We start from the raw sequence: 18,726 nt of genomic DNA, 5'->3' as shown, positions 1-18,726 counted from the left end.
GTTTATACTCACATAATGTGAAAAAGATACTGCAGTAAACTTATAAAGTCTGCTGAATCGAAGTGCTGCAAGACAGCCTTCGAGGGGGCGGAGAGAAGGAGGGTGATTTGTACTGCTTGGTTTTAGTGCATTCAGGAGTCAGATTAGGATCAGAATGTTCCCTTGGCTCAGCCAGTGGCACTTTTCCCACAAGCGTATGGCTTCAAACTCCACTCCAGGGCTTGGGCACATAAGCAAGGTGATAAAATTGCCCCTTTTCTTAAAATGCCATTATTGCCTTAAAGAGGCGGAAAGCACTCACCGCTCGGTCCACGCGGAGGGGCTGACATTTTGTAAATTGCCCTCCTTTACTTTTGGAGCGGTGTACGGGATCTCCCTGGCCCGCTCCGCCCCATTGGGCAGGCGCCGACCTCTTACCGACCGGCGGTGACACCCTCTCCGCCCCGCGTGGGAAATTGCCCGGCGGGAGCGGATTAGCTGCCGCTCGGCCCCCCCCGACAGTTTTCCCTGGGCGGGAAGCTTCTTGCGGCTGGGCGGCATGTCCGCCCTTAAAGGGGAACACTGCACTGATTGGGGCGGAGAAAATAATCAAGAAATTGGTTAGTGCTCCCCGTTTGGGGCGGAAAGCAATTTCAGCCACCTAGACTTTACACATCAGTGTACTACTGAGGACTATCCTTTCGGTGAGGTGTTACACCCGCGTTGCCCAACAGCCTTGACTAGCCACATGCACTAATTGTAGTAGAAAATGCCTGATATACAATACATATAAATTTATCTTTTATATGTTTGTGTGTCTCAGTGATATGTTTGATGTATATTGGTCCGTGCACAGCAGAGCTCGCTGATCCACACTAAACAGCTGCCTGGAGTGGCCGCCTGCCCACCTGAAGCACTGGACCAAGCAGACAGGGCCTTTGGGTTAACCTCTTTATGCACTTCAATAGATTTGCAATCTACACCACTTGTGTTCTGAAAAGCCTACCAGTTCCGATTTTCGGATCCTAGCTTGCTGCGCGTGTTGTTTCACTGTCGCCTCTGTAACCCTGCCTGATCCTTGTCTCTGTTCCGTTGGAAAATTGGATTTATCTTTCCCTGCAGTTGTAACGTCATAGTTGATTGACATTTGCCAAGGCAAGGCAACAAACGATGGTCGTGAGCTCGGGTGAGACGGGGAAGAACCTTTGCAGAAGATTAAATGGGCCATCTGGAGTCCAGAGCCAATCGTAGATGCTCTTTTTGTAAACAGCGAGGCTCGCGGTGTCAGTGAGTATTGCAGAGAATTTCAGCACAATGGGGAGTTCTTTACCCAGCATTTATAGGTCAAGAGTAATCACTCTGTCCCCGGGATGGAGCCGAGCGAGCATTCCAGTCCAGAGATGTAGCAGTTTCTCTGCTGCTGTGCATGCTGGGTAAAGCGCTCCCCCATTACACAGACTCCGTTTCTTTAACAAAACCTGCTGCTGCCTCACGCTGACCGGCGTACACTGACCTCCCGAGAATCTGGGGGCAGAAAGGAAGTGAGCTGTAAGGGGCAAGTGCCAGTCCTCCCGACATAGGACAACCCAAAGTGCTTTGCAGCCAGTGAAGTACTTCTGAAGGTTTTTAAAAAATTCATTCCTGGGATGTGGGCATTGCTGGAAAGGCCGGCATTTATTGCCCATCCCTACTTACCCTTGAGAAGGTGGTGCTGTTGTAAACTCTGTTTATTTTAGTTAGGTCCACTGGGCCACTAGGGAGGGTTTCGACCGGGCCAGCGGCATGGCACCCAAGAGGGGGGTGCCAGGCTGCCTGATGGCAGCCCAGCCAAACCCAAGGGCAGATTTGTCGGGACGACCTGGCAGTCGGCCAACACAAAAAAAATACCGCCATTTCAAACACAGTGCACCGACAGAAAGAGCTGTCGAGGGCACCAGCCGGAAGATTTTCTCAGCTGAATTTTGCTTCCGGGGCGGGACATTGGCGGTGCACGCTCTGATGATGCACTTAGGAGGCTTTGGCAGCAGTGGAGTGGAAATTATGGGAGTGGGACGGATAGGGTCACCGCCGGGAAAACACTTGAGGGCAATTGCGCGAACACTCCATGAAAAATTGGCAGCCATTCCACACGAGCCCTGACCACTGCTTTCCGGCGGCCAGAGGTCTTAACCAAAGGGGCAATTTCAGTCCCAACCACATTGTTGTGGGTTTGGAGTCACATATAGGCCAAATCAGGTAAGGATGGCAGATTTCTTTCCCTAAAGGACATCAGTGAACCAGATGGGTTTTTACAACAATTCAATAATTTCTTGCTCACCATTACTGATACTAGCAGCCATGGTGGGATTTGAACTCACATCAACAGGATCATTAGTCCAAGCCTCTGGGATTACAAGTCCAGTAACATAACCACAATGCAACCATTTCTGGTAAAATGTAGTCACTGTTGTAATGTAGGACATTGTTGCCTGGTTTGTCTGCATAGCAACAATCAAAACTTCCAAAAGGTAATTCACTGCTTGAAGAGATAAGACGCAATAAAAAAATGCATTTTTTTAATAAGTGAGCAACTGGTGAAAATGTAATAATTACAGAGACAAACGTAACAGTGACTTATGATGCTTCTCTTTAGGAAGGAGATTTAGAGTGTGCATTGTCTTTATACAACATTTGGAGATAATTTCCATTACATCATCAAGTGATTATGTCTCATGTATATTTAATTGAACTATAATGAGAAATATTTGAAGCACGGAAATACTCTCACTGTGAGTTGCCTCCAGTGGTGATTGGCTGCCATCTTGAAAATTCCCTAAATGGGGATTCAGTATGAAACTCACAAAATCAGATTTTATCTGCTTCATTGCCTAACCCTACAGCTGCTATTCATTTACAGCCTTGTGACTCAATGGAAGGCAGGCAGAATTAAATACCTTTCTCAGTTGACTGAACACCAGGGAAAGCCATTTTCAAGACTTCAATTCCTTAAGCCGAGCTACAGATGCTGCTCTAATGCTGTACAGTGGCTGAGCTTCAGAAATGATTCAAAGCTTTGAGAGAACAGTGGTGTATAAGGAGTGAACACTATACTCTGTGTGAAACATACTGGGAATTGAATAGCTACTAACTAGCTTCAGTTGTGGGTCAGTGGGTAGCACTCCCACCTTTGAGTCAGAAGGCTGTGAGTTCAAGTCCCATGCCAGGGGCTTGAACACAAAAATCTTGGCTGACACTCCAGTACAGTGCTGAGGATGGGTAGCACCTTTGGAGGTACTGTCTGTCATGTCTTTGCTTAAGAATTCACAGCAACACATTGCTATTAAGAACTAGTTGGTTTATTAGCAAAAGTTTAACAATCACACTGCATGTTACCAGTTGTTTCGGGTTAAAATATGGTCACTAAAGCGGATACTGAAGGTAGTGAATTGATCTGATACATGTTCCAGATTGAAAGGCTTATCGGTATTAGGAGGTTCTGAGGAATCGTCAGTTCCTCTACCTTACGGTAGGGATTGTAATATATCATAAATTGCCTGATTGTATGTAAAACTTGCTTATATATGTAGAACTTACTTACAATGGGTTTTAAGAAGGGGAAGCAGCAAAGCTTGATGGTTAATGAACCATCCATTGTGTTTACTTTAATACAGACATTCAGTACGAATAACACATTCACCAAGGACAGGAGGGAGTCAACAGTGTATTGTAGTAACATCTGAAGGGATGTTTCGGAACAAGATAGCAAACCCTGGGAAGCAAGGTTAATTCACACATCATCAGGAACTGAGGCAAAGTTGACACCACTGAACAACACATTCTGGGAGGGTGACATGTGATGGGAGATTGACAGGTGGGGGGAAACACTCAGAGCCAGTCTGATGTAACTTCGCTGATAGCAGTCGGCCAAGCGATAGTTTTGTAGGAGGGTCTCACACACCTTGGAAACTGTCTAACTGTAGATGTAAAACCTCTTTTCTTAGAATGTTCATCCGTGAACACTTCCCCTGCATGCTTGAATAAAAACCGGTTGAACCAAGGTTTCGTCTGAGTGATTCCGTGGTCGCTATACGGGCGAAGATATGGGTGGGTGTCAATTCCTTGTATCAGGGAGTCCACCATGAAGAAGAGAAGTCTTATTTTTACCCCAACACCAGTTCCACCACCTGCCTCATCGTGGATCCCCTGAACCTAACTGGCTGGGGTTTTATTTAGCCTTGTGAACATCATGTGACTGGCTAATCCACTCACAACTCAACAGCTCCACCAACCTGTGAGCATATTCACAGGTTGCATACAGCAATGTGATTATGACTAGATAATTTGTTTTGTGATGTTGATTGAGGAATAAATATTGGCCAATATTTATCCCTCAATCATTATCATAAAAAACAGATTATCTGGTCATTATCACATTGCTGTTTGTGGGAGTTGCTGTCTGCAAATTGGCTGTCGTGGTTCCAACATTATAAGCAACTACATTCCATTCCAACAGTACTTCATTGGCTGTAAAGTGCTTTTTACGTCTGGTATAAATGCAAGTCTTGCTTTCTTTCTTTAATCGCATCTGTAGCACGCCCCATGATTTTCACTTCAATAAATGGAACTACCTCCTGACTTTGTTGTGGAATCAGGGTTTATTTTTTAGGAATGCTGTTGCTGTTGAAAAAAAGCCAGGATAATATTGTTTTAAATAACTTGCATCAGAAACTGAATGTTGTGTGTGCAGAGAACTGTATCTATATTCGATTAGCTTTGTCTTATTTTTATTACACTTGCTACAACCTCCAGGCATTTAAAACCCAAGTTCGGCATTATTAAACCCTACACTTTTCAACCTTGTTGGTGTCCTACATTATGGGGCCTTAACCTTTTGTTGAGGTTACTCAATTTAAAAAAAAAAAGTTGACCCAGAATTTGCTGTAGCGGGACATCCCCTAGCGTGCCCAATGAGTTGGACTTTTTCCCCCACACTTCAGCTCGAGAAATCTTTGCCTCACAAGTTGTTGGAAGTGTGATCTGATGACGCCCCGCCGAGGGCAACAAGACTTCTGGCTCCTTTGTGAATGATGTGACCAACAGTCTATCGCTTTAACTAATGGGACACCTATCAGGAAAGGATGAACTTTTCTCTTGAAAAGAGAAGGCAGAGGGGCGACCAATTTTAACATCTGCATCCAGTGAGTATGCTCACAGGTTTGTAGAGCTGTTGCCACCTGGGCATGGCCAAGGTGGCCATTAACCGGTCCAGGCAGCGGGCGGTTGAGGGGGTCGCTCAGCCCGACTGCCTGTCTCTCTTCTGTGGTTACATTCGAGCCGGGGTGTCCCTGGAGATGGAGCACGCGGTGTCCACCGGTACGCTCGCGGCCTTCCGTGAGAGGTGGGCGCCGGAGGGACTGGAGTGCATTATCACCCCCGGCAACCAAATTTTAATTTGATTTTACATGTTTTAAAGTTTCATTTGTTTATTGCCGGATTTTTTAATGTCCCCCTCCCCTTTTATAGGGGACACTTGTATATATATCTCTGGTTTTACGGCCCAAAAAACCCCCCCCCCAAAAAACCAAAAAAAAAACAAAGGGCATGTGAAAAGTGTTTAGAGTGTCCCCCAGATCGTGGGGCACTTGACTTAAATGTTTAATTTTGTCCTATCAAAAGAGTTGTAGAGCTGTTGCTACCTGGACATGGCCAAGGTGGCCATTAACCGGTCCAGGCAGCGGGCGGTCGAGGGAGTCGTTCAGCCCGACTGCCTGCCTCTGTTCTGTGGTTACGTTCGAGCCGGGGTGTCCCTGGAGATGGAGCATGCGGTGTCCACCGGTACACTCGCGGCCTTCCGCGAAAGGTGGGTGCCAGAGGGACTGGAGTGCATCATCACCCCTGGCAACCAAATTTTTATTGATCATTTAAAGTTTAATTTGTTTAATTTGCCGGTTTTAGTGCCCCTTTAACACTTGATTTAGAGATTCACAATAATAGTTGTAGAGCTATTGCAAATGCCCTTGTCAAAAGGGCGCACTTGATTTAAAGTTCTGCTTAAAATAGTTGTCGAGCTGTTGCGAGCTGCTCTCGCACACCTTCCATTTTGCCATCCTCATCTGCCGTCCGGACACATCATGGCGCACCATCTTGTCATCTGGACCTCCAATGGAGAGCTCTCTATGCAGGAGTCCTCCCTTTATCTATTGGGGACTTGGCCTGGAGGGTGTTGCACAGCATAGTCCCGTGCCCTAAGTTTTTACATCAGTTCACGGACTCCCAGACAGTTTGCATTTTCTGCGTTCTTGAGGAGTCCGTGTTCCATGTATAGTGTGTGAGGTTGCAGCTCCTCTTCCATTATGTGAAGGGGCTGCTCCTCGATTTCTGACTTCACTTCAATCTCACACTCCTGACCTTTGGGCACATGGTGTGGATCTTTGGGCAGCCTGTGCAGAGGGGAACGGGCCGGTCAGAGGACCTCCGAATAGGACTGCTCCTGGGCCTGGCCAAGGGGGCCATTAATGGGTCCAGGCAGCGGGTGGTCGAGGGGGTCATTCAGCCTGACTGCCTGCCTCTCTTCCGCGGTTACATCCGAGCCAGGGTGTTCCTGGAGATGGAGCATGCGGTGTCTATCAGTACATTCGCGGCCTTCCGCAAAGGTGGGCACCGGAGGGACTGGAGTGCATCATTCGCCCCAGCAACCAAACTTTAATTTGATTGGTTAAGGTTCCTTTCAAGTTTTATTGTTAATTTGTGGGTTCTCGTGTCCCTTTAATAAGGGAGCACTTGGTTTTATTTTTTAATTAAAACAGTTGTAGAGCAATTGCATTGTGAGTGGCTTAGCCAGTCACGTGATGTTCACCAGACTCAATAAAACCAGTCAATTAGGTCCAGGTCATCCATGATGAGGTATGCAGTGGTGAATCTGTTGGATGAACTGGTAATGTGTAGTGTGATTGTTAAACCTTTGTTAATAAACCAACTAGTTCTTCATAGCAATGAAGAAAATACATTGCACTAATATAGGTCTTTAAAATCATGAAAAGATTGATAAGAGCATATAAAGTGAGAGAGTGTTTCAAGCAAATAGTATAGACACATTTAAGGGAGAAGGGAATAGAGGGTTATGCTGATAAATTTAGATGAGGAAAGACTTATGGAGATTCGAGTGGAACATATTCACCAAATGGCCTCTTCCTCTGCAGTATATCCTTTGTAATGTAATCCTATATAATGAGATTTAAGGATACAGAAAGAAACAGGGAATGACAGAGAAGGAAATAGGGTAAATTAGAGTCAAATCAGAAAGAGTAATAGAGAGGAAAATAAAGATTGGTTTAAGAGAGAAAAAGAGCTAGAAAGGTAAAGTAAAAATGTTTTTTTTTAAATTAACATGTTAAAAATCTCCAACAACAATTTACTACCTGTAGGAATGAGCCTCCACAGTTTAAATGTTTCCCTTTCTGGGCCAGAGAGGTTGAGTGGCATTACAGAAACATGTGTTTCCTGCTTAAAAAGGGTATTTCCACTGTTATGTACAAGCTCTAACTTTCTGTGGTGAGATTAATTGAGAATTAATGAGCAAATGCAGCAATTTGTTGAAACTGACGGGTGGTTGAGGGTGAGTTGCCATTTTCACGAGGCCTAGGGGGAAATGTGGTGAGTGGTCTGGCAACTTGTGGCAATTTGCAATTCACGGGTTTCCCTTCCTCGCCACAAGTTGCGTGATCATTGACTCATTAATATTGGTGAGTGCCATTAAACTCACCTTTATTTTGGCAGCAAATTCTGATTCATGTTGGAAAGTAATTCAATTCTAAACGGAGCGATATGTTGAATATGAGAAAGGAGGATGGTTCCGAGGTCACAGAGCATGCTAGAGTGTTAATTGGCTGTGCGGTAAAGTGGAAGGTCAGGGATTCATACACACTGACAGCAACAGGCCTCAAACCTGCAAAGGGATATTGACAGGCTAAGTGAGTGGGCAAAAATTTGGCAGATGTGAGAAAATGTGAGGTTATCCACTTTGGCAGAAATAATAGAAAAGCAAATTATAATTGAAATGGAGAAAAATTGCAAAGTGCTGCAGTACAGAGGGACCTGGGGGTCCTTGTGCATGAAACTCAAAGTGTTAGTATGCAGATAGAACAAGTAATCAGGAAGGCAAATGGAATGTTGGCCTTATTGCAAGGGTGTTTGGAGTATAAAAGCAGAGAAGTCCTGCTACAATTGTACAGGGTATTGTTGAGGCCACACCGAGAGTACTGTGTACATTTTTGGTCTCTGTATTTAATACTTGTATTGGAGGCTGTTAGAGAAGGTTCACTAGGTTAATTCCAGAGATGAGGGGGTTGTTTATGGGAATAGGTTGAGTAGGTTGGGCCTCATTGGAGTTCAGAAGAATGAGAGGTGATCTTATCGAAACATAAGAATGAGGGGACTCAACAAGGTGGATGCAGAGAGGATATTTCCACTCATAGGGGAAACTAAAACTAGGGAGCATAGTGTCAGAATAAGGGGCCACCCATTTAAAGCTGAGATGAGGAATTTCCTCTGAGGGTTGTAAATCTATGGAATTCTCTGTCCCAGAGAGCTGTGGAGGTTGGGTCATTGAATATATTTAAGGTGGAGATCGACAGATTTTTGAGCGATAAGGGAGTAATGGGTTATGGGGAGTAGGCAGCGAAGTGGAGCTGAGTCCATGATCAGATCAGCCATAATCTTATTGAATGGCAGAGCAGGCTCGAGGGGCCAAAAGGCCTACTCCTGCTCCTATTTCTTGTGTTCTTATGTTATGTTCTCTGCTACTCTTCTCAAATTCCATGGTGACTTTCACTATTTCAACTAAAACCATCTTTTGTGTTTGCACTTTGAACTTGCTTGTTGAACAAGTGGGCGCATTACCTGAATGTAGACCTCTCTCCCTTCCCGATCAATCTTCACACTGTGGAGTTGTCCATTTGCCAACTTTTTGCCATCGATGCTGAAGATATCGGTGTCTTTGTCATTATCCAGCTTGTATCGGATCTGGAGGCTCCCTGGAACAAGATTTGGTTGGTTTCAATTTATAAGACACGAAGCTAAAAGTAAAGTACTCCAAGCTTTCAGAAAAAGTCTATACAAGACAGAGCAAAACCATGAAAATCATAGCAGGGACTCGAGGCGAAGAGAGCCATGAATCATACCAAACCCCTGTTAACGCCCCTCCATAATACGTGCTGTGATTAAATGGACTGATAGGATGCCCTCCTGGTGTGGACAGTCTCGCCATTGCTCTCAAATTGCCACCAATCCATTTTCAGACAGGGTCGATGTGTTTTTCATTAGGTTGATTGGGAATGTTACTGATTTAAAATGGGGAATGAGCATTTTTTTTTTAAGAAGACTCAAATTTCCCCACTTACCTCGTTTCCTTATGCATGGGATCTAATTATGAAGATATTCAATGAATTATCATCAATGAATCAGACCTTTTGAGCTCACCATCCAGGCCGGGCTCATCCCATCCTGCCATGTGTTGGGCATGCAGGGAGATGGAGACTGTTCACTGTGGCACAACTGGCGATGCCAAGACATTCTGTGTTCTGGTGCACAGTGCCTGTTTTCAATGGTATGGGCAATGGATAATATATAGCTCCATTTAGTGGACTACTGCTCCACCTAGTTGACTACTGTGGTCATGCAGCCATTGCTGTAAATACAATAAATGTCACCTGACAAGTTCCTGAATTGAAGCCATCTTGAGTAAAGAGTGTGTTGTGATGCCATAAAGAATATACTACATTGGCGATGAGGATAGGATTTCTGGAAACCCTAGCTGAAATTTTTGTTGGTGGATGATTCCAGCTCAACAACAGAGAGACTAGAGAGGTCCTTTGTTTGCAGAACAGCCGGAGTCCAGATGGCCAAGCCTATGGGAATAATCTAATGCTTGGAGGAATTTCAACGTGACCGTGAGAAATTCAGAGCATATGTTGAGTGGCTAGAAATGTTTTTCACTGCGAATAGTATCATCGAAGTCCCCAACGATGAAGACCATAACCGGGTGGTGTTGGAAAGAAAATGGGCTATTTTCCTCATTGAAGCAGGCCCCGATGTGTACCCTGAAAAATGTGCTTGTTACCGTCAAGCCAAAGGACACATCACTTGCGGAGTTAGAACAGCACTACAGACCTGAGCCCCTGGAAATTGCTGAAAGTTATAGTTTCAGAATATGAAATCAATTACCTGATGAGTATAACATAGAAACATAGAAAATAGGTGCAGGAGTAGGCCTTTCAGCCCTTCGAGCCTGAACCACCATTCAATATGATCATGGCTAATCATGCAACTTCAGTACCCCATTCTTGCTTTCTCTCCATATCCCTTGATCACTTAAGTGAGTACATTGTAGCATTAAAGAAGCTATCTATTCACTGTCATTTCAGAAACTTTCAGGACCAAGCAATGCGTGACTGCTTTGTTTGTGGAATGAAAAATTAAGCGATCAGAAGAAAGTTGTTGACAACTTCTAACTTGACTTTTGATTTAGCTGAGTTGAAGCCATCTTGAGTAAAGAGTGTGTTGTGATATTGTAAAGAGCATACCACAGGGACGATGTTCAAGAAGGTATGTACAAAATGATAATTCAAATTACTTTAAAAAATACCTTGATTTAATACAGTGGATCTTGTCCTCAGCACGGTGAGGAACATCAACGCTAGGGACTGAGCACTCAGTGTCAGCATCAAGTAATCTCAGGTTGGATAGAGCAAAGGTCGCCTGTGAACTAAGTATCCAATTGCACAACTTGCTTGTCTTAGAAGAGTAGGTATTACAGTTTCTCTTCTGATACCAGATGGAGTGTGTATTTGCTTCATGGGTTCTTTGCTTAAGAATTCATAGCAGCACATTGCTATTCATAAATAGTTGGTTTATTAACAAATGTTTAACAATCACACAACACATTACCAGTTCATCCACTAGGCTCACAACTGTATACCTCATCGTGGATGACCTACACCCAACTGACTGGGGTTTTATTGAGTCTTGTGAACATCATGTGACTGGCTAAGCCACTCACAATGCAACAGCTCTACAACTATTTTAGTTGTATTAATAATCAAGTGCCCCCTGATTAAGGGGGGGGGGCACACTCAAAAAACCTTTCAAGTGCCCCCTTGTTTTTTTTTGAGGGGACTAGCAACATACATTATACAAGTGTCCCCTGGCTAAAAGTGGGGGGGGGCACTAAAACTGACAACTTAAACAAATTAAACTTTAGACATTAGGATCAAATTAAAATTTGGGTGCCAGGGGTGATGATGCACTCCAGTCCCTCAGGCTCCCACCTCTCACGGAAGGCCGCGAGTTTACCGGTGGACACCTGTGCTCTATCTCCAGGGACGCCCTGGCTCGGATGTAACCGCGGAAGAGAGGCAGGCAGTCGGGCTGAATGACCCCCTCGACCGCCCGCTGCCTGAACCGGCTAATGGCTCCCTTGGCCATGCCCAGTAGCAGTCCTACGAGGAGGCCTTCCGACCTGCCCGCTCCCCTCCTCACAGGGTGCCCAAAGATCAGGAGTGTGCGACTGAAGTACAACCAGAATTTGAGGAGCAGCCCCTTCAGAGCAACAGCTCCACAAACCTGTGAGCATACATTACAGAGTGATACCTACAACATATCTTAGCATGGTTTGGTAGGCTGCAGGATTCATAACTGCCATGCCACCTAAAAGTGACTTCACTATCTCGGCTAAGTGCTGGAGGCAGACATTAACTGGGGGTTGAAGGGTTATAGAGGAACGTGAGAGGGAAAGTCAGCCTTGAGCTTCCCTTGTGCACTGCCTACCAACAGATCACAGTGTGCTTTGATAACGATGTGGAGACCAATGATTCACTAGCGGGAAAAATGTATTGTGTTAAAACTTCAGGAAGAGAAAAAACATGTAAGAAAATATGCCTTTTTAAAAATGTTTATGCATATTTGTAAATGTGCAAAATTTATGTAACATTAGTCAGGACTGAGTTAGCAACAATTCATCAATATGCAAAGTTCCAAATTAATCGAGTGTCGAATGAAAGGAAACCTTTTTTGAAACCGAAGGAAATCTTTATCTTATCAAGGTAACAAATTAGATGTTACAACAACAACTTGTACTTATATAGTGCCCTTATCATAGTAAAACAGCCCAAAGGTGCTTATCAAACAGAATTTGACACCGAGCCACACAAGGAGAAATTAAGGCAGGCGACTAAAAGCTTGGTCAAAGAGGTAGGTTTTAAGGAGCATCATAAAGGAGAAAAGAGAGACGGAGCGGTTTAGGGAGGGAATTCCAGAGCTTTAGGGCCTAGGCAACAGAGAGTAAGATACAATAGCCTGGTGATACACTATACACTACGTCTTTGAGCAAGCTTCTGGTCACCTCTTCTAATATCTCTTTATAGGGCTCGGTGTCGGTTTATTTGTTTGATTACACTCCCGTGAAGCGCTTTGGGATGTTTTATGATGTTAAAGGTGCTATATAAATGCAAGTTGTTGTTGTGGTGATTATGGTAAGGTGGGAAAATTGAATAAATTGGACAATTTGTGGGCTACCACTAGAAAATAACTGTGAAAGCAGCTCAATTTTCATTAAAAAAAACAATTAGTTAATTCCTAGCTGGTCTATGTGCGATTCTATTCCTTCACAATATGCTTGACTCTTAATGACTGCAGGGCAACTAGAGATGGACAATAATTACTGCCTTGTCGCCCACATCCTGCGAACATTTAAAAATATGTCTCCAGGTTATGCATTGGCTCGCAGTGAGGATCCCAAGCGTTGTTTATAAGCTATTGAGGCTGAAAAGCTGGCGTTTAAATTAAAATGGGTTTACAGCTACATGGTCCAGTGCACACAAGGATTCAAGTGGGCCCATGTTCCACAAGGAATCTAAAGGAAGATGGGAGGAAATCCACTTATGCTTTGTGAAAATTTAGAAATTCATTCTTGAATCATTCAGACGATACATCAATTATGACAGAGCTATAGTCAGAATGCAAAGAACGGTTCAGAGCAATGAGCAGGCAGGTTTTTGGAAGGATGCCAATGTATGTTTAGGGGGAAGACAAATTAATGAAATCTGCCTGATAGCAGAATATCATTATATTAATTTTGCTTTCCCGACAATGTATTTCATGCATTAACCTTTGCTCTTCCATCTCCCTGCATCCCAACACTCACTGCACTGTCTCCATCTGTAACTCATTCTTTCCCTGGATCCTGAAAATAATCCTCACATCGCTCAGTCTTCCCTCTGTCCTACATTCTCCAGACTGATAAAACTCCAAGCTTCGCATCAACATAGTATCACAGGAGAAATACCACCAACGATGTCTCTGCAAGATCCTGCAAATCCCCTGGGAGGACAGACGCACCAATGTCAGTGTTCTCGATCAGGCCAACATCCCCAGCATTGAAGCACTGACCACACTCGACCAGCTCCGATGGGTGGACCACATTGTTCGCATGCCAGACACGAGACTCCCAAAACAAGCGCTCGACTTGGAACTCCCACGTGGCAAGCGAGCCCCAGGTGGGCAGAGGAAATGTTTCAAGGTCACCCTCAAAGCCTCCTTGATAAAATGCAACATCGGCACCTGCAACTGGGAGTCCCTGGCCAAACACTGCCCTAAGTGGAGGAAGAGCATCCAGGAGGGTGCTGAGCACTTCGAGTCTCGTCGCCGAGAGTGTGCAGGAAGCAAGCACAGGCACCGGAAGGAGCGTGTGGCAAACCAGTCCCACCCACCCTTTCCTTCAACCACTGTCTGTCCCATCTGTGACAGGGACTGTAATTCCCGTATTGGACAGTACAGTCACCTGAGAACTCACTTTTAGACTGGAAGCAAGTCTTCCTCGATTTCAAGGGACTGCCTATGATGATGATGACCTCAATTTACTTGGCCTTGTCTTGTAGTCACTTAAACGTTGCTTTGTCTCTTGATCTAGTTTTCTAGTTGTGTCAGCTGTGGTTCAGTGGGTAGCACTCTCGCCTCTGGATCAGAATATTGTGCTTTCAGGTCCCACTCCAGAGACTTTAGCAGAACAATTTAGGCTGACACTTCAATGCAGCTGAGGGAATGCTGCACTGTCGGAGGTGCCGTCTTTTGGATGGGACGTTAAACCGAGGCCTCGTCTGCCCTCTCAGGTGGGGAGTTATCCCTGGTACACTGGCCAATATTTATCCCTCCATCAACATAACAAAAACAGATTATCTGGTCATTATCACATTGCTGTTTTTGGGAGCTTGCTGTGTGCAAATCGGCTACCATGTTTCCTACATCACAACAGTGACCATATTTCTAAAAAATAATATTACATTGGCTGTAAAGCACATTTGAATGTCCGGTGGTCATGAAAGGCGCTATAGAAATCCAAGGGGCCAAAATTGTCCGTCTCCTTAAGGCCTATGACCACCGCAAATTGGCGGCCACTCTGCAGGTGGAATGGCCGCTGATAGCCCAAGTGCCCTTCTAGGGTTTCTCGGCGGTGCCCCGATCCCCCCCACACCTCTCCGCTGCTGCCGATTTATGTTAAGTGTGTCATCACCGTGCGCACCACCGATCTACCTCCCTCACCCCCCAATGGCGACATTCCCCTCTGAAAATCTTCAGACCGCCTGGTGGTGATGAAACCTGTTTTTTCCCTGTCGTCCATTGAGGCTGTGGCCTTGTGCAACGGCAGTGCGGCTTCCCTTAAAGGGGAGGATGTACTGCCGCTGTCGGTCGACTGGCATGTCGGCATGGCAATTATGCCCCCGGGTCTGGCTGGGCCGCCAACAGGCAGCCTGGCACTCCCTCTTGGGTGCCAGGCCACTGTCTCAGCCGAAACCCTCCCTGGTGGTCCAGTGGGACAAAGTTTTAACATCGCAAAGGCTCTCCCCTTTAAGTGAAGGAGAGAGTCGTGTTGACGAGTGCACCGTGATGACGTCATCGCGGTAGTCACTCCGCACCCCCCCAACCTCCGCCCCTCAGGTTTTGCCCCCACTGCGTATCCACCCCTCTCATGTGGTTACCGCCCCCATTAACAGCGGCTTCTGGATCTGAATTTTAAAAAAACAATAAAGAGCGTAATTTTGCTCAAGAGGCAACCTCAACCATAACAGCGGTAAAAATCATTGAAATGGGGTGCGTGTGCCCCGTTTCGGGCGGGGGGTGCAATTTCAGCCCCAAGTCTTTCTTTCTTTCAATTTATAAAATAAGCTCCCAGGCCGCTTTCAACGCTGGTCTATGATTGGACATTGAAGGTTGTGCTTTCGCAGCTCGAGTCTCTTGCCCTTAATTTTCTCTTCCTAATTGTGGGGGAGTTCATGGCTTCGGTTCAGCAACTTCCACCCTGAAGGGATAGTTGGCACCAATAGCTCACGATGTAATTTCTATGTAATTCTAGCACAGAAACTGTCCATTTGACCCGACTTGTCCATGCCTGGTGTTTATGCTCCACATGAGCCTTCTCCCACCCTACTCCATTTGACCCCAGCATAACCTTCTTTTCTCTCACATGTACTGCTCCAGCTTCCCCTTAAATGCATCTGTTGTGTATGCAATAACTGTTAGACTGAGTACTGTTTAACTCCAAGAGGTATGACCTTCGCTCTGCTTAATTAAGGCACAAAGTGCCTAATATACAAAATGGCTGGCCTTTTATACTTGGGCTGCACACCCGTGCATGCAGCCCAATGGCCTCCAACAGTGACACCATCTGGTGGCTAGTGATCGCAAAAGTACATACATGTCAGCATCAATGCTATTTGCCTCAACTACTCCCTGTGTTAGCGAGTTCCACATTCTAACCACTCTCTGGGTAAAGAAGTTCCTCCTGAACTCATTATTGGATTTATTTGTGACTATCTTATATTTATGGCCCTTAGTTCTCGTCTCCCTACAGGCGAAAACATCTTCTCCACATCTACACTATCAACCCCCTTCATAATTTTAAAGACCTCTATCAGGTCACCCTCCGCCTTCGCGTTACCAGAGAATAGAGTCCCAGCCTGGTCAATATTTCTTGATAGTTATAATCTCTCAGTTCTGGTTGTCATGTTTTTTTTTAACTTTCTCCAGCGCCTCTATACCTTTATGAAATATGCAGACGAGAACTGTACTTAATACTCTAAGGTGTTCTAACCAAGGTGCGATATAATTTAAAATAACTTCCCTGCTTTCAATTCCATCACTCTAGAAATAAACCCGAGTGCTTTGCTTGCATAACAGTGAACCATTACATTTTGGAATATGATAACTACTGCTGTTTATTAAAGGTACAATGGCAATGTCACACAAACCCAGATTTTAATGCTGCAGTTATATAGTGTCACTTCAAAAGTGTTACACCTTGCAGTGACGGATAAGTGACATTATAACTCTGGAATGGGTTCCAAGCCGACTTCAGGGCCTCGCCCCTCCCTATCTCTGTAACCTCCTCCAGCTCATCAACCCTCCAAAACTCTGTGTTCCTCCAAATCTGGCCTCTTGTGCATCCCTCACATCCTTTGCACCACCATTTGAGGCCGTGCCTTCAACTGCCTTGGCTCTAAGCACTGGAATTCCCTCATTAAACCTCTCGACCTCTCTCTCCATCTTTAAGATGCTCCTTAATGCATACCTCTGTAATGCATTTGCTTTATGGATTCTTTGCTTAAGAATTCATAGCAACACATTGCTATTAATATAAAAACATAAGAAAATAAGAAATAAGAGCAGGAGTGCGCCCTATGGCCTCTTGAGCCTGCTCCGCCATTTAATACAATCATGGCTGATCCAATCATGGACGCAGGTCCACTTCCCTGCCCACTCCCTATAATCCCTTATTCCCTTATCGTTTAAGAAATTGTCTATTTCTGTTTTAAATTTATTCAATGACCCAGCTTCCACAGCTCTCTGAGGCAGCGAATTCCACAGATCCACAACCCTCAGAGAAGAAATTTCTCATTTCAGTTTTAAATGGGCGGCCACCTATTCTAAGATCATGCCCTCTAGTTCTAGTCTCCCCTCTCAGTAGAAACATCCTCTCTGCATCCATATTTCCAGCCCCCTCATAATCTTATATGTTTCGATAAGATCACCTCTCATTCTTCTGAATTCCAATGAGTAGAGGCCCAACCTACTCAACCTTTCCTTATATGTCAACCCCCTCATCTCTGGAATCAACCTAGTGAACCTTCCTCGAACTGACTCCAAAGCAAGTATATCCTTTTGTAAATATGGAAACCAAAACTGCATGCAGTATTCCAGGTGTAGCCTCACCAATACCCTGTATAACTGTAGCAAGACTTCCCTGCTTTTATACTCCATCTCCTTTGCAATAAAGGCCAAGATTCCATTGGCCTTCCTGATCACTTGCTGTACCTGCATACTATCCTTTTGCATTTCATGCACAAGTACCCCGAGGTCCCGCTGTACTGCAGCACTTTGCAATCTTTCTCCATTTAAATAATAACTTGCTCTTTGATTTTTTCTGCCAAAGCGCATGACCTCACACTTTCCAACATTTTACTCCATCTGCCAAATTTTTTGCCCACTCACTTAGCCTGTCTATTTCCTTTTGCAGATTTTTTGTGTCCTCTTCACACATTGCTTTTCCTACCATCTTTGTATCATCAGTAAACTTGGCTACGTTACACTCAATCCCTTCTTCCAAGTCATTGATATAGATTATAAATAGTTGGGGTCCCAGCACTGATCCCTGCAGCACCCCACTAGTTACTGATTGCCAACCAGAGAATGAACCATTTATCCTGACTCTCTGTTTTCTGTTAGTTAGCAAATCCTCTATCCATGCTAATATATTACTCCCAACCCTGTGAACTTTTATCTTGTGCAGTAACCTTTTATGTGGCACCGTGTCAAATGCCTTCTGGAAATCCAAATACACCACATCCACTGGTTCCCCTTTATCCACTCTGTTCGTTACATCCTCAAAGAATTCCAGCAAATTTGTCAAACATGACTTCCTCTTCATAAATCCATACTGACTCTGCCTGATCAAATTATGCTTTTCCAAATGTCCTGCTACTGCTTGTTTAATAATGAACTCCAACATTTTCCCAACCACGGATTTTAGGCTAACTGGTTCTATAGTTTCCTGCTTTTTGTCTGCCTCCTTTTTAAAACTAGTCAGTTTATTATCAAAGGTTTAACAATCATACTACACATTACCAGTTCATCCACTGGGTTCACAACTGCATACCTCATCATGGATGGCCTAGAGCCAACTGACTGGGGTTTTATTGAGTCTTGTGAACATCATGTGACTGGCTAAGCCACTCACAATGCAACAGCTCTACAAACCTGTGAGCAGACTCATGGGTGCATATATTAGAGCCTTTTGATCAAGCTTTTCGTCACTTGGCCTAATGTCTCCTTTCTTGGCTCTGTGTCAACTTTTGTCTGATTAGGTTCCTGTGAAGCGTCTTGAGATGTTTTACTATGTTAAAGGCACTATATAAATGCAATGTGGTTGTTGTCCCACTAAGACCCCCTTTTTCCTCGCACAATCATCCTATTTGTCATTTAATATCTCCTGCCTTTCCCCCCCCACCCCCCATCACAAACCCTTCCTTTTGTTGAGGCCAGTTCATTAGATATAGTCAAAAGGGAGTTAGATGTGGCCCTTATGGCTATAGGGATCAAGGGGTATGGAGGGGAAGCAGGAATGGGGTACTAAAGTTACATGATCAGCCATGATCATATTGAATGGTGGTGCAGGTTCGAAGGGCCAAATGACCTACTCCTGCATCTATTTTGTATGTTTCT

The 18,726-nt window shown here is 44.7% G+C and overlaps 1 protein-coding gene across 1 annotated transcript in view; it reads right to left on the bottom strand.

The window, feature by feature from the left end:
* LOC139253699 (contactin-associated protein-like 5) overlaps window positions 1–18,726 on the bottom strand; it is a 1,150,822-nt gene that overhangs the window by 123,644 nt on the left and 1,008,452 nt on the right. The window contains exon 20 of the mRNA XM_070873518.1: window positions 8,857–8,990. Within this exon, the coding sequence (XP_070729619.1) occupies window positions 8,857–8,990 (134 nt within the window). The remainder of the gene's footprint in view (window positions 1–8,856; window positions 8,991–18,726) is intronic.

Source organism: Pristiophorus japonicus, chromosome 3 (genome assembly GCF_044704955.1).
Source record: "Pristiophorus japonicus isolate sPriJap1 chromosome 3, sPriJap1.hap1, whole genome shotgun sequence".
Lineage (NCBI taxonomy): Eukaryota > Metazoa > Chordata > Chondrichthyes > Pristiophoridae > Pristiophorus > Pristiophorus japonicus.
The sequence above is the reverse complement of the archived record's forward strand: the minus strand, read 5'-3'. Positions and strand labels throughout refer to the sequence as shown.